Raw genomic sequence first — 13,088 nt, 5'->3', positions numbered from 1 at the left:
CTGCGAATCGAATTTATTGTATTGTTGTAAACCAATCTATATATGGTTTTTGCATAATCCAACGGCTCTACGTTGGTTACTTTCATCGATCGACCGCTATCATTGCTTTCAAAATGAGAAAGATAAATCGTGGTCTAGAATGCTTCCCCTTTTTACGCCTAATCCAACAGTGTACAAAGCCTGCTTTAGCCATAATTGTTGTCTTTTCTTGACTCGAACAATAACGCCAGCGTCTGCGAGGGAGGAGTTTGCGAAAAGACTCCAGCTTCCGTTTTTTTTTTTTTTTTTCATGTAATGCCGAATTTATTTCCCAAGTGGATTTAATTGATATATTTTCGCCATTTATTCAACACCCACATATCATCATTCGACTTCCAACAACAGGTATGTCTTCTCTCGCTGAATTCCTTCTTTTCTTTCTCCAATAATCACGAGAAAACTATCTGTATTTTACTTCTTGATTCATTTTTGGTTCTTCCCGTTCGAGTATATGTTCACATTCCTATCTCCAGAAATCAGGGTTATAGACACGCCTTTGGGTTTGATCGAGATTAGGGTTGTTATTGATTCTTTCACCCAATTTAGAATTTTTAATATTAGTTTGGTTGATATTAGTTTGGTTGATTTCATATAAGTTTGAGATTTTTTTTTGATCAACAAAACAATATAATTTTATATATAGGAGAAAAGAACGAAAGAATTACAAACCCAGAAATGTTTTATAGATAACAGTTGAAAACAATGTCTCACGAAGAAATTATCTCCTAACTAATTTTTCCCATTTGAAGACTAATTCTTCGAATCTAACATTCTTAAGACTATGAGAGTAGTGAGACCAATACAAAATGATTGCTTTTATGTTTAAGATAATACTATGCACCCCCTCCTCCCTAGCCCCTTCACAGAACATACGTTGATTTCGCTCTTTCCACGAGGTCCAGCAAACTGCAAATGGCAGAACTTCCCATATGTAGTTACCATTATGAGAAAAGATTTTCTTGCTAAAACCCTTGTAAAGGTCCTTTATATCTCCACACTGTACCCAGATAACTCCAAAGTCATTGAACAATCTATTCCATATCTCAGACGCAACCTTGCAGTGAATGAACAAGTGGTCTATGGACTCTAAATCTATTTTACACATACAACAGCGGTTAACCAAAGTTCTTCCCCTTTTAGCTAGATTGTCTTGAGTTAAGATGGAATTATGATGTACCAGCCATGTGAAGAAACACACTTTAGGTGGTACATTATTAGTCCACACAACTGTAGAAGGGAAATCAAAAGAAGAAACATGGTTGTCTAAAGCCGAGTAGCAAGAGCTTACCGTGAAGATACCGTCTTTCGTCCATTTGCAATGCCTTGCGACCTCTTCCAAAGTGGGAGTGAAAGAATGAAGCTGATTTGTAAGAGCTGACGCTTCTATAATCTCATTGTCTGTCAGCCTCCTCCTCAAGTCTAGGTTCCAATTAACTTGCCCATTTGTATCTATGGAGTAAAATTGGCTCACTAGGTGTTGTTTTTTCCTAGAGACCCTGTATAGATTTGGAAAAGTAGCTTGAAAGGTCCCCTCACCCATCCAATGGTCTTGCCAAAAAAGGGTTATATTTCCTTTGCCCACTTTGTAGATGATCCCCTGTTTGAACTTTAACATCATGTTGCACACACCCCGCCAAATGCTATTTCCATAAGCAGTCTTTGGGATCTTGGTATCCCACCCCAAAACAGCAGCACCGTACTTCTCATATATTAAGATTCTCCAAAGCGCTCTTTGTTCCACAAAATATCTCCATAACCACTTACATAACAGAGAGTCATTCATGGTGATTAAGTCTCTAATACCAAGCCCTCCATTGTCTTTGTCGGTGCACACCTTTCTCCAAGCCACCAAGGGGTACTTCTTAGCTTCTGAAGTTCCTTTCCACATGAAGTTTCGCATAATACCGTTTAGTCTTTTCGCCACAAATTTTGGCATTGAGTAAACCGACATCATGAAGATTGCAATTGCACTAAGAACGAATTTGATTAATATTAATTTTCCTCCGTATGTCAAGCATCTTCCCATCCACCCTTGAAGTCTTGCCTCAGAATTTTCAATGACATCATCCCAAATTCTTCTACATCTGTATGAGGCCCCGGCTGGCATTTCCAAGTAAGGTATAAGGGAATCTGTGATAGTGCACCCTAAAATCGAAACTACAGGCTGTTGACAATGAGTTTCGCCCATTCCAACAGCAGTGCTCTTGGCAGCATTGATACTTAAACCCAAGCACAAACGAAAGCAAATAATGGAGGCACTAATGTAGTGAATTTGTTGAACAGAATCCGATGAAAATACTAGGGTATCATCCACAAATAGTAAGTGAGACACTTGAGTTCCATTGTGGCGAACGCGAAAACCCTCATATAAACCATTTCCTTCCAGTTTGAAGATCATTTTGCTGAAAGCCTCCATGACCATAGTAAAGAGGAAAGGTGACAAAGGGTCTCCTTGACGCAACCCTCTAGAGCATTTGAACATGTCGCCTGGGCTCCCATTCAATAGAATTGAAAAATGCGGAGTTGATACACAAGTCTGAATCCATCTTCTCCACTTTATCCCAAAACCCATTCTTTGCATCACCTTGTCCAAAAAATCCCAGCTCACCTTATCGTAAGCTTTCTCAACATCTAGCTTGAAGACCCACCCTGGATTCTTAGACTTTAACCTTGAATCAATGCACTCATTGGCCATGAGAATATTGTCAAAAATCTGTCTCTTCGCCACAAAAGCAGCTTGAGTTTCCGAAATTATTTTTGGAAGAACTAGCTTCAGCCGGGAGGATAAAACATGGGTCACAATCTTGTATGAAGTATTAATCAAACTGATCGGCCTAAAGTATTTGACATCTTCGACTATAGTCCTTTTAGGGATAAGACGAATGAAAGTATTATTTGCTCTCCAATCCATAAAGTTTTTTTCCTCGAAGAATTTCACGAACCTCATGTAGTCCACCTTGATGGTATCCCAGAAGTGAACATAGAACTCTACAGGAAATCCATCTGGTCCCAGGGCTTTGTTCTTACCCATTTCCTTGATAGCCATCTTGACGTCTTCTTCGGTGATTGGACGTTCTAGACTTCGACAATCCTCCATATTGAGAGTAGTGAACTGAAATTCCTCCATGAAAGGTCTATTACGATCTACTTCCTTGTACAGCTCCTCATAGAAATGTTTCAAGTAATGTGATATTCTCCGTTTGTCCTCTGTTGACTCACTATCCACTTTTAAGCACCCTATTTTATTTAGTCTTCTTCTTCCATTTGCAAATTTATGAAAATAACTTGAATTTTTGTCTCCATCTTGAAGCCAATGATCTTTAGATTTTTGCTTCTTTCTTTTATCTTCTAGTAAAGACCACCCACAATAATCAGACTTCAAATTTACTCTCAAAATCCTGTCCTCTTCTGTTGTTGTACCCTCCGCGTCCTTTTCATACAAGTTTTTAATTTTAACTAACAACTCTTGCATAACCTGATCCACCCTCCCAAAACTTTCTTTGTTCCAAGTGTTCAAAAGATCTTTAATAGCCATTAGTTTCTTGCAAAATATGAACCCTGGATTACCCATAAAATTAAGATTTTCCCACCACTCCTTCATCAAATTTGAAAGTTCTTCATCCTCCAGCCACATTAGCTCGAAAGTTTTCGGCCTTGGACCACTGTTGCCCATTTCAGTAGATAATAAGAGAGGAATATGATCTGACACAGGCCTTGGATTTGCAATTTGAGTAGTACCTGGGAAGTAGTTGTCCCACTTTGAGTTCAGCAAGAATCTATCGATACGAGTGCAAGTAGGAGGGTCCTGAAAATTGGACCAAGTGTACTTTGCCCCACATAACGGTAAATCAACAAGGTTAAAATCTGACATGAACTGGTTGAAATTCCGCATAGCACGAGATAGAGTTCCTTGTCTCTTCTTTTCTTCAAGAGTTGATATTACATTCCAGTCGCCACCAAGACACCCCGGAATATCCCAAATTCCCAACACTTCTCATAGCTCCCTCCAAAGAATACGCCTTTATTTTCGATCATTAGGAGCGTAAACAGAAGATACAAAGAACTCAAAATTGTTTGCAGTACATCTAAACATACACGAGAGAGAGAAAATACCATGTAAACTGTCCACCATATCAAATTTATCTCCATCCCACATAATACATATCCCTCCTTTAGTGCCTTCAGATGGTTTGAAGCAAAATTTTGCGCTTGGCTTGTTCCAGATTTCCTTCCTTATCATTTATGTCATATCTTCCAATTTTGTTTCTTGAAGCAACACTATGTCAGCATTCCATTTTGAGAGGACTGAGTTAACAAAAATTATCTTATTCACATCACCTAAACCCCTTAGATTCCAAGAAATAATTTTGTTCGTCATGCCAAACGACTTCCCTTAGCTCTCGCCCTCCGTTCCTCCCTGGATCCCGATGGAGTAAGATGATTTAGCAGACTAGACAAACGGGATTTCTCCTTGGCATCTCTAGGAGTTAAAAAAATTTCGACTTCGCCAGAAATCTCGTCTTGAGAGCCAAAATATTCCTCTTCGTCACTCACTTCAGAATCTCCTTCTTTGTCCTGTAAAAGCAATTGAACTCCTTCTAAAGACTCATCTGATATTCCTCCTCCCACAAAACCCTTCTCTTTTCTAGTGAAATTAGTTGAATTTTCCTTGAGAAACGCTTCTTTAAGAGCATTCATAATACTATCATGAATTGCATCTTCTTTGCCCTTGACCGGTAACCCCATAAGACCTCCAACAACCTTAAAAGCCCTGCAAAGTTGCTCCTTTACCCGTTTGAAATTTGCATCTCCCTCTATAAGCTGAAATTGTTGTCTTAAGGATTCTTCATTTTGAAGATTGTTCACCTTTTGGGGCTTCTAATTCGAAAAAAACTTCATTTTCTTCTTCTTCTTCCTCGGCAGCTGATGCCCAAAAATCATCTTCATTTGAGAAATTAGGGTGTCTCTGAGAAAGAGGGATAAAATCTAGGGGTTCATGAAATTGATCTTGGTTTTCTACCCTAGCAACTAGCATCATCTGTTCATTGCAATCCCTAAAAACATCCCCCCTCTAATTCTGTATGTTCTTTATTTGCGAAAAAAGAATTATCAGCACTATATGACTAAAATCAGAGAAAGGGAGTTGAGCTCTATCGAAATAAATTGAACCACCTTGCTCAAGATGGGCTTTTACAGAAATCTGTTGTACCGTGCCAAGATGGACTTGGTCTTCTTCTACCAAAAGGCCCTTGTTTTTGTTCTGTGTTATCTGATCTTGGAGTTTGTCTGTCGAACTTACTCTGTCGTCAGCTATAAGATTGTCTGTCGACGATCCTCTGCCGTCAGCTACAATTACCCAATGTTTCTTCGACCCCTTGGATGTATTTACGACCCCAGAGGCTGCCCCGTGCTCCCCCATTTGTGTGGTTCTAGTGGTGCCAACGTCTCCATCTTCTGTGTTCTTCTTGTTTTCCTTAATGTTGTTTCTCTTTCTCAATTTATTTCTCTTTTTCCTTGCCTTTTTCTACTCATAGTACGCATCTGACCGAGTTCTTTTATTTAGCTGATGGTCCTTCTGGCTCTTCCCCTTATCTATGTTTTCCCGAGTAATCACATCACCTTCCCTTTTTTGGGATACTAGTTGACTAGGATGATGACTCTCATTCATGCCGTAAACCTTCTTTCCTCTGTCAAACTTTCTCTTTCCCACATGGGATGTACTATACACCTTATCTTTATTCAGAACAACTTTATTGTCAATAACCTCTTTGACCTTATCTTCCCCGTTACCAGAGTGGTATGCCGGCTTCAAATCAAGTACTACGATTCCCACCGTGAAAATCAAAGCCTCCTCATTCAATGTTACAATGTGTGGCAAATCATTGATACTGCTTTTGCAATTAATAAGAACCTTAATTCCTCCAAGCTCATTAAAGTCGATCTCAATGATTGAGACATGTTTTTTAGAATTACTTCCACTGTATTTTTGGACCATAAGTGAAAAGGTACTCCAAGCAGAGATATCCATACCTTTTTGTCATTAATGGAGGAATTGATAGCATTTACTGATGACCACCATCGGGAGAACTTGATTTCACCACTTAAGAAAGCAATGAATTTTTGGTTAATCAACATATCATGATCTTTAACTGATTTAATGAACAATACCCCCATATTCTCAGAAAAATTACTGATCTTAAACTGTTTTTGAATATGGAAAGTCGCTTTAATACGATCTTCCACCATCCTCCACTCTTACGGTTTTGGCTCCACGGTACAAATGATAACTTCATCCTAATAATCAAAAGGTCTCTCTCTCCCTTCATACGAGATTTGTGGACCTTCTCTTGTTGCAACTGTTACATATGAAGTATTCCCACCTACTCCTTTGATTTTGATATTTCCTCCATGAGTATTCTGGCTCCGCAACTCTGGCCATCCATTGTTAAGCTTCAAAGATTCAATTTTGTTTTTAGCCGCTCCCCGCTGGTGAAAATCCTCATATTTGTTAAAACCCATTTTCAGCAGACCTATAAAATTCCTCCATCCTTCCTGTCTATAACCTTCCGGGATTACCAGGTGATGAACCTTTTCACGACTATTACCGGTAAACCAATCAAAAGCAGTATATTTCCCCCTGCTATTTCTTCTCTCAATCAATAATAGAGCAGATCCATGTCCTAAAGGAAATCTCCATTGATACGGCTTGTTTGTGCTTTGACCTCTAGATTTTGCTTCCCTGATTGTATTGAGAAGCCATAATGCTCCCTCGAATGGAATAACGCAAGAGTTTGTATATCCATTTGATCTGTCGATAATGCTCCCTCCAAAACATACATACTTCAAAATTCTTATCCCCCACTTGAGCATAATATGTTGACATCCCTGAACCTTACCACAGATCGAACGCTCCAAAAGAAAAGTGGAGAATTACCACCATGAATCCCACTGACCAAGTACCCTCGGACGTAAGGGGAAGGATCGATACCAGACTCGTCCTTAGTCGCCGGAAGGAGTCAATCAGCACACTCCCAAAAGACTCAAACCCAAGGGGAAAGAACAGCACCGCTGCCCCGTCCTTGGATGCCGGAATTTCTAGGAGGCTGGATTCATGAAAAATTAAGAGGTATTTCGGGGTATGCTAGACCTCTTCATTGGTAAAAATTACATTCGTTGGTAAAAACTGCATTTCGGGGTTTGAGATTAGGGTTGTTGTTTTTCACTCTTTATATTTTGTGATTTTGTTCGGTTGATTGAGAATTTTTTTTTTCGAATTTGTTTCATTATTGGTTCGGCATCACTGGATTCGTGATGCGGCAAGACCAAAATTTTTGGGTCATATATATTAATTTCTTTTTGTATCTCTTCATTCATGTTGTACTTTATTATCTCGATTTTGTTTATTCATTTGCGGTCAAAGGATTTTCAGATATGATTGTTCTCTATTCATTTTCAGGTTCTTTAGTACTCATACTATATACTTTTGTGTTTCAGATATAAATCCGTAACGAGATGCACAAGATCATTTTTTTTTTTGTAAGTGAATACTAATATGCTTTTCCTTTGAATGAGTTTTTGTTTTGGTGCTATGGTTCATTCTTTATTTTGTTCATTGGGGTCGTAAATCATGAAGAACCCCAAATTTAGAAATCATAAAGAGCATTAGAGTAGCTTATAGCCTAAGAACTCCAACTCCATCTAAAGAGGAGAGTGATACAAATCTATTTGTGTATATAAACTATTCTCTTGAGTCCGCAACATAAATTCTTAGATTTTATTATTTTAGGTGGTTGTATTTTTTTCTATGGGTTTGTATTCTCAAGTCACCGATTGCTAACCAATCATGTATACAGGTAACCGAATCATCTTAAGAGCCGGTGCAACCAAAATTGTGACCAGCAATGGACGATATACAGTTTTGGGTTGCAACAAGTGCCAAACGAAGGCGGTTAGTGAAGCAGGCGACTATGAATGCACCAGGTGTGAACTCAAGGTCGCAGAACCTATACACAGGTTTGTATTCTCAGCATAGTAGTATTTTAACGTACACCCATTTTCACATAAAACATAAGTTTACAACCTTTGTCTTCGCACTGCTCAACTAGAATTGGAATTTAGTTAAACACATAGTTGTACGTGGGTCTGACGTAATTAAGGAACGCACAATTGGGGATATGAAAACTAATTGGGGGATATGAATTACTTCCCCTAACCATAGATGTCTGCTAAGGGGTGTTTTTTGGGGTGAAAATACTAAAACACCCTTAGATTAATTAAAAAACATTATGAAAAGACTGTTACACCCTCCCCACTAAATTAAAAACTTAAAATCAAAACCAAAAAACCAAAATTAGTTATCCCTCATTTGATTTGTGCCGACATACTCGATACTTAGGGTTAGGTTTTGAATTTTTTATTTTCTTCCATCTTCCTGTCCTCTTCTTCATCGTTCTTCATATACTCTACGATTAATCGTTGAACAAATTTCTTCCTCGATTAAAACCAACCCATAACAATGTCTCCACGAAACAATTCAAATGCCCAATCGAAATCAAAATCCATTGCTCAATATAAATTAAAGAAAAGGCTTGCTTTGATTGCTCAAGAGCAAGAAAACGAAGAACAAGAGTTATCGGACGATCAACTACTCAGAAATATGGCTTCTGTGAGAAGGTAAGTCATTTAAAACTGTTTAATTAGTGTTTCAATCGATTTGTAGCAATGGGTTTAGGTCGAAATCGCGAAACGCTAAGTGAAACAGTTGAGTTTCAGAAATTCCAGCACTCATTTTAGTATGAAGACCACACTTGTAACTAGTACCGGCAGTCAATCTAGGATGAAGACCACACCGATATCCCGTTCCGGCGTTCAATTTAGGTTGAAGACCGCACCGTAACTTAGTTTCAGCATTGAATTTATGATGAACACCATTTCTGAACCTAGTACCGACATTTACTTGAACTTTTACGAGTACGCCGGTAGCAATCTTCTAATCAACAGAAAACCCTATGATTTTGTTAGTTGTTCCGGCGTACATTGTATGTTAGATTCCATGTCGGTACTAGAGTTTTTGTATTCAGAAATTTTAGAACTACTACCGGCATCCTGGACTATTTTATTTCAATGCCGGTACTCCGTTCCGGCATTTATTTTTATTTTACGTAGCTGCCGGTACTTGAGTTTTCTTATCCAGGAATTTCCTATAGTAAACCGGCATCCTAGAAACTTATTTATGCTCCCGGCATGTAATCGTTTTGATAGACTATGCCGGTATTGTATCCCGGCATGTTCGATACTTTTTTTCAGTATGCCGGTATTTATGATTTTATGCCGTCATGTGGTTTATCTATGCCGGTATTAGAAATTAAAGTTAGTTGTCGTGCTTCTTTTGAAATAGATCTAAAGCAAAGGAATCTAAAGCAAAGGAGGCTAACAAAGGAAAATCTAAAGATGCTGTCACTAAGAAAAGAAAGAAGGATAGTCTTGATACTCCTAATCTCTGCCTCTTCGAGGGAAAAACAAAAAGCGTTTGGGTGCTAATACAAGAGGGGAAATTTGGGAGAGTGGTCGTGATCGTAGTAAAACCGGAGCTGTTGAGGAGGAAGATGAGAAAGATGAGCAAGATGAGCAAAAGGAAAGTGAGGAGGAAGATAATGAGATTGAACCAACTCAATTAGAAATCCAAAGCCAAAGAGTAGTGGAACAAGGTGGTCCAAGTCAACAACCCACACAAGGAAAGGTGAAAGGCAAAGGCAAAGGAAAAGTAAAAGTTAAAGGTTCGCACCTTCTTCATGTTGATGACATGATGCCCGACCTTGATCGTGGTATAATTTGGGGCAGCTTCTTAATATCCAGGGCATCTATTTGTCTACAAGCACTCGTGGGCTCGTACTATATATCAAACCTATGTAGGAATTTCTATCTCGTGCATATGTATTGTTTTGTATTTATGAATAATATCTTAATCATATTATCTCTTAATTGTAGGATCATACGAAGGATGTGCGTGTTTGCCGAAACCAAGCTGCGACTCATTGGGATTTGTCTAAGGAGCATGAAGATGTTCAAGCAATAGTTAAGGATTCTGGTCTATATCCTTTGGTTGAAAATTATGTGAAACCAGATATTGTGACAGTCAATTTCTTCGTCGAAAGGTATCATGGTGAATCAGATACCATGCACTTCCCGTTTGGAGAGATGACCTTGATCCCTGATGATGCTCAGAACATCCTAGGCTTGGGTGTTACAGGAAAATCAATTGCAGAAGGAGATAATCATTCTTTTGAGCTATAATGGACGAAGTTCCACGATCATACTAAAAAGTTGCTTGGTTGGGACTACAAAACTTCTGTGGAAAGCTTCTGTATATCTAAGCTTAGTAGGACGAAGACCATCAAGCTGACCCTGCTTAAGGAGAAGTTTCAAAACTCAAAGGAAAGAAGTTTGAAGGATGGATGGGACCCCGCATAGATTTGTTATACAGCTGTTGCGTACCTGTTATTCATCTTGGGCACTAGGGTATTCCCTGACACTAGTGGCAACAGGGTTAGTGCAAACTACCTTCAATACTTGGATCCATTGGAAGATGTCTTTAGATATTCTTGGGGCACCGTGGTAATGGCACATTTGATGATGGAGATGATAAGGGCCTCTTTGGCGGTTACAAACCAATTTGTCGGGAATTTCACTCTACTCCAGGTAATTTTGTTTTTAAACTTATGTTCTTATTTATATTGTTCACATGTACCCTTTTCACAAAATTTATTGATTTTTATATGTATCATTTCACATTGGTCTAGGTGCGGGCTTATGAACATTTCCAAAAATTGTTCAAGGACAACCCCTTCTTGAAGATTATTCCCTTTGATGATCCTGAGGAGCCTAAAGCCAAGAGATACCATTTCAACAACCATCCGAAGCCCGGTAACGATCTTCGACTGACAGATTTGAGATTGGCTCTGGACGCGATGAATACCAAAGATGTTGTGTTCGACCCTTACAAGGAGGCTAGAGAAAACCGCCAATATTTGAGGTCCCATAACGTTGCATTTTACAACGGGCCTTTGTTCCACCCAAAGGGATACGTTATGGCTGATCCTCGACGTGTGATGCGGAAACTTGGATACAAGCAATTACCCTATTACATGACATCCTCTACTGAAAAGTATCAGCTTGACCTTTTTGTGTCCATGGCAAGTTCCACAAGGTTGAGGGTAGAGTATGATCCAAGTCCAGAACCAACACATTGGAGGGATAGGGAACTACGTCGTTTGGTAGATGCTACTAATTGGGAGCTTGTGAACAACGGTGATGAAGCCGAACCAACCTACATTGCTAATTACTTGTAATGGTCACATCCTTTTGTCGTGCGCCCGGAAGACGTCGAAGTTCCACCCCAGAAAAATCCTCCCGTTCCAACTCCTATAGAGACACCACCTACGATGACCCAACTTAATAAGACCGTCGGATTCCTAGTAGCTATTGTTAATTTCTTACTCGTTTAATGTACACATAATTTTATATTAGCATATATTTACTAATTATGTGTTGTATGTATGAAACTAGCGGTGTCGGCTTGGCAAGTTGAAGAAGATGTTAGGTTGCAAGTACGAGGAAGGAGAGGTGCTATCCCTTGAAGAAATGAAGGAATTCGTGGAAAAGCTTGATAAAATTGAAAATCCAAGTGAAAGAACTTTGTTTGGGGAAACAAGGAAGGTGCCCGTTTCCAAGAAGCAAAAGACCAAGTGATGACTCTATAGTGGTGTTTCGTTATTTGGATGGTGGTTGTTATGTTTTGAACAATTTCTAACTTTGTTGAACTCTATAGTTGAACTTTTTATTTGTTTGGTTTACTTTTTGTTTATGATACTTTGATGAAAAACATTTAAGCATGATTCAGTTGTTTGGTTTATGTTAAACATGTTTAGATCTCTGTACGTTGTTTGGTTCTGGCATTCAAAGCAATTTAATTTCAATGCCGGCATGTATACCGACATGAAACTGTTTACTCCAAAACCATTCCGGTCACAATGGATAAAAATGAACAAGTTTCTGTGTAGATTACATGTAGTTCCGGCATCAGAAAAAGTATTGGATCTATGCCGGAAACATGATTTTCTTACTCTTGCATAGTTTTGCATAATTCCAGCATTGGATTTTGATAAATATAATATGCCGGTATTTGTTATAAATAGGTTACGAATTCTCTATTTATTTCATTCCTAGATAATCTATTACATTAGATTTCAAACTTTAAATTAAAACATACTAAAACATGGTAATGGAGTAACTTTGGTTAAAGATGATCTCATAATCTATTTCCATCCTTTTTCAACAATTGCGGATCCTTTGAGCCTTTCACAAATATCTTTGAAGACATCGTCTGGAATGGGGGTGTCAAGGACAATCTTCATTGGTTCATTTTCCCTTTCAATATATTCCTTTCACTTCATATAACACCCATCACACCCATCAATAGGCTTGCACTGGCCCTTCTGATTTTCTCTTGATTCTGCTAGTTCAACAGCTTTGTCAAACCATTGAAAATCATCGCACTTTGGGTAATTCAAACACCTTAGAAACATTCTTCCATTTTCAGCATCATCAGTTTTTGCAATCCAAAACCGGCGTGTCCCATCACATCTTCCACACTTTGAATAAATAAAAGAACAGTCCATGGTTAGATGAGAAGGTGACTTGCAAATTTGACACCGGAAATCATGATTCTATAAGAGAACATTGTATTAGTTATGCGTCATAGTAGTGAAGATTTTAACTATCCATATATTGTTAGTAATATTCAATCTACTTACTTTGCAAATAGATCTTGATGATGAATCTCCCATCGCTTGTGAACTTTAACCATGCTTGATTGATATATTTTTTGGTGTTTGCTTTCTTGAGAGAAGGTTTTTTGTTATTTGGTGGGTGCTTTGTGTAGATTTTTCCAAAGGAATGGAGGGTATTATATAGAAATGAATCCCCAACGGTCTTATTTTTCAAAAAACTAGCCTTTTTTTTGAAATTCACAAATACCGGCATGGTGGCAA

The 13,088-nt window shown here is 38.5% G+C and overlaps 1 protein-coding gene and 1 long non-coding RNA gene across 2 annotated transcripts; both read left to right on the top strand.

Moving 5' to 3' along the window:
* Positions 1 to 295: 295 nt before the first annotated feature.
* On the top strand, positions 296 to 9,932 carry LOC113326044. The gene is made up of 4 exons (XR_003348256.1): positions 296 to 384; positions 7,534 to 7,575; positions 7,893 to 8,052; positions 9,437 to 9,932. It is a non-coding gene; the product is annotated as an uncharacterized LOC113326044 (long non-coding RNA).
* A 226-nt stretch (positions 9,933 to 10,158) lies between these two features.
* On the top strand, positions 10,159 to 11,806 carry LOC113326042. Its single transcript, XM_026573849.1, has 2 exons — positions 10,159 to 10,737; positions 10,839 to 11,806. The coding sequence occupies exons 1-2, from the start codon at positions 10,657 to 10,659 to the stop codon at positions 11,385 to 11,387; spliced, it is 630 nt and encodes a 209-aa protein (XP_026429634.1). The 5' UTR covers positions 10,159 to 10,656; the 3' UTR covers positions 11,388 to 11,806.
* Positions 11,807 to 13,088: the final 1,282 nt, after the last annotated feature.

This window comes from Papaver somniferum, unplaced genomic scaffold (genome assembly GCF_003573695.1).
Source record: "Papaver somniferum cultivar HN1 unplaced genomic scaffold, ASM357369v1 unplaced-scaffold_10, whole genome shotgun sequence".
In the NCBI taxonomy this organism is placed as follows: Eukaryota; Viridiplantae; Streptophyta; class Magnoliopsida; order Ranunculales; family Papaveraceae; genus Papaver; species Papaver somniferum.
Note: the sequence above shows the minus strand (reverse complement) of the source record. Positions and strands in the feature narration are given on the sequence as shown.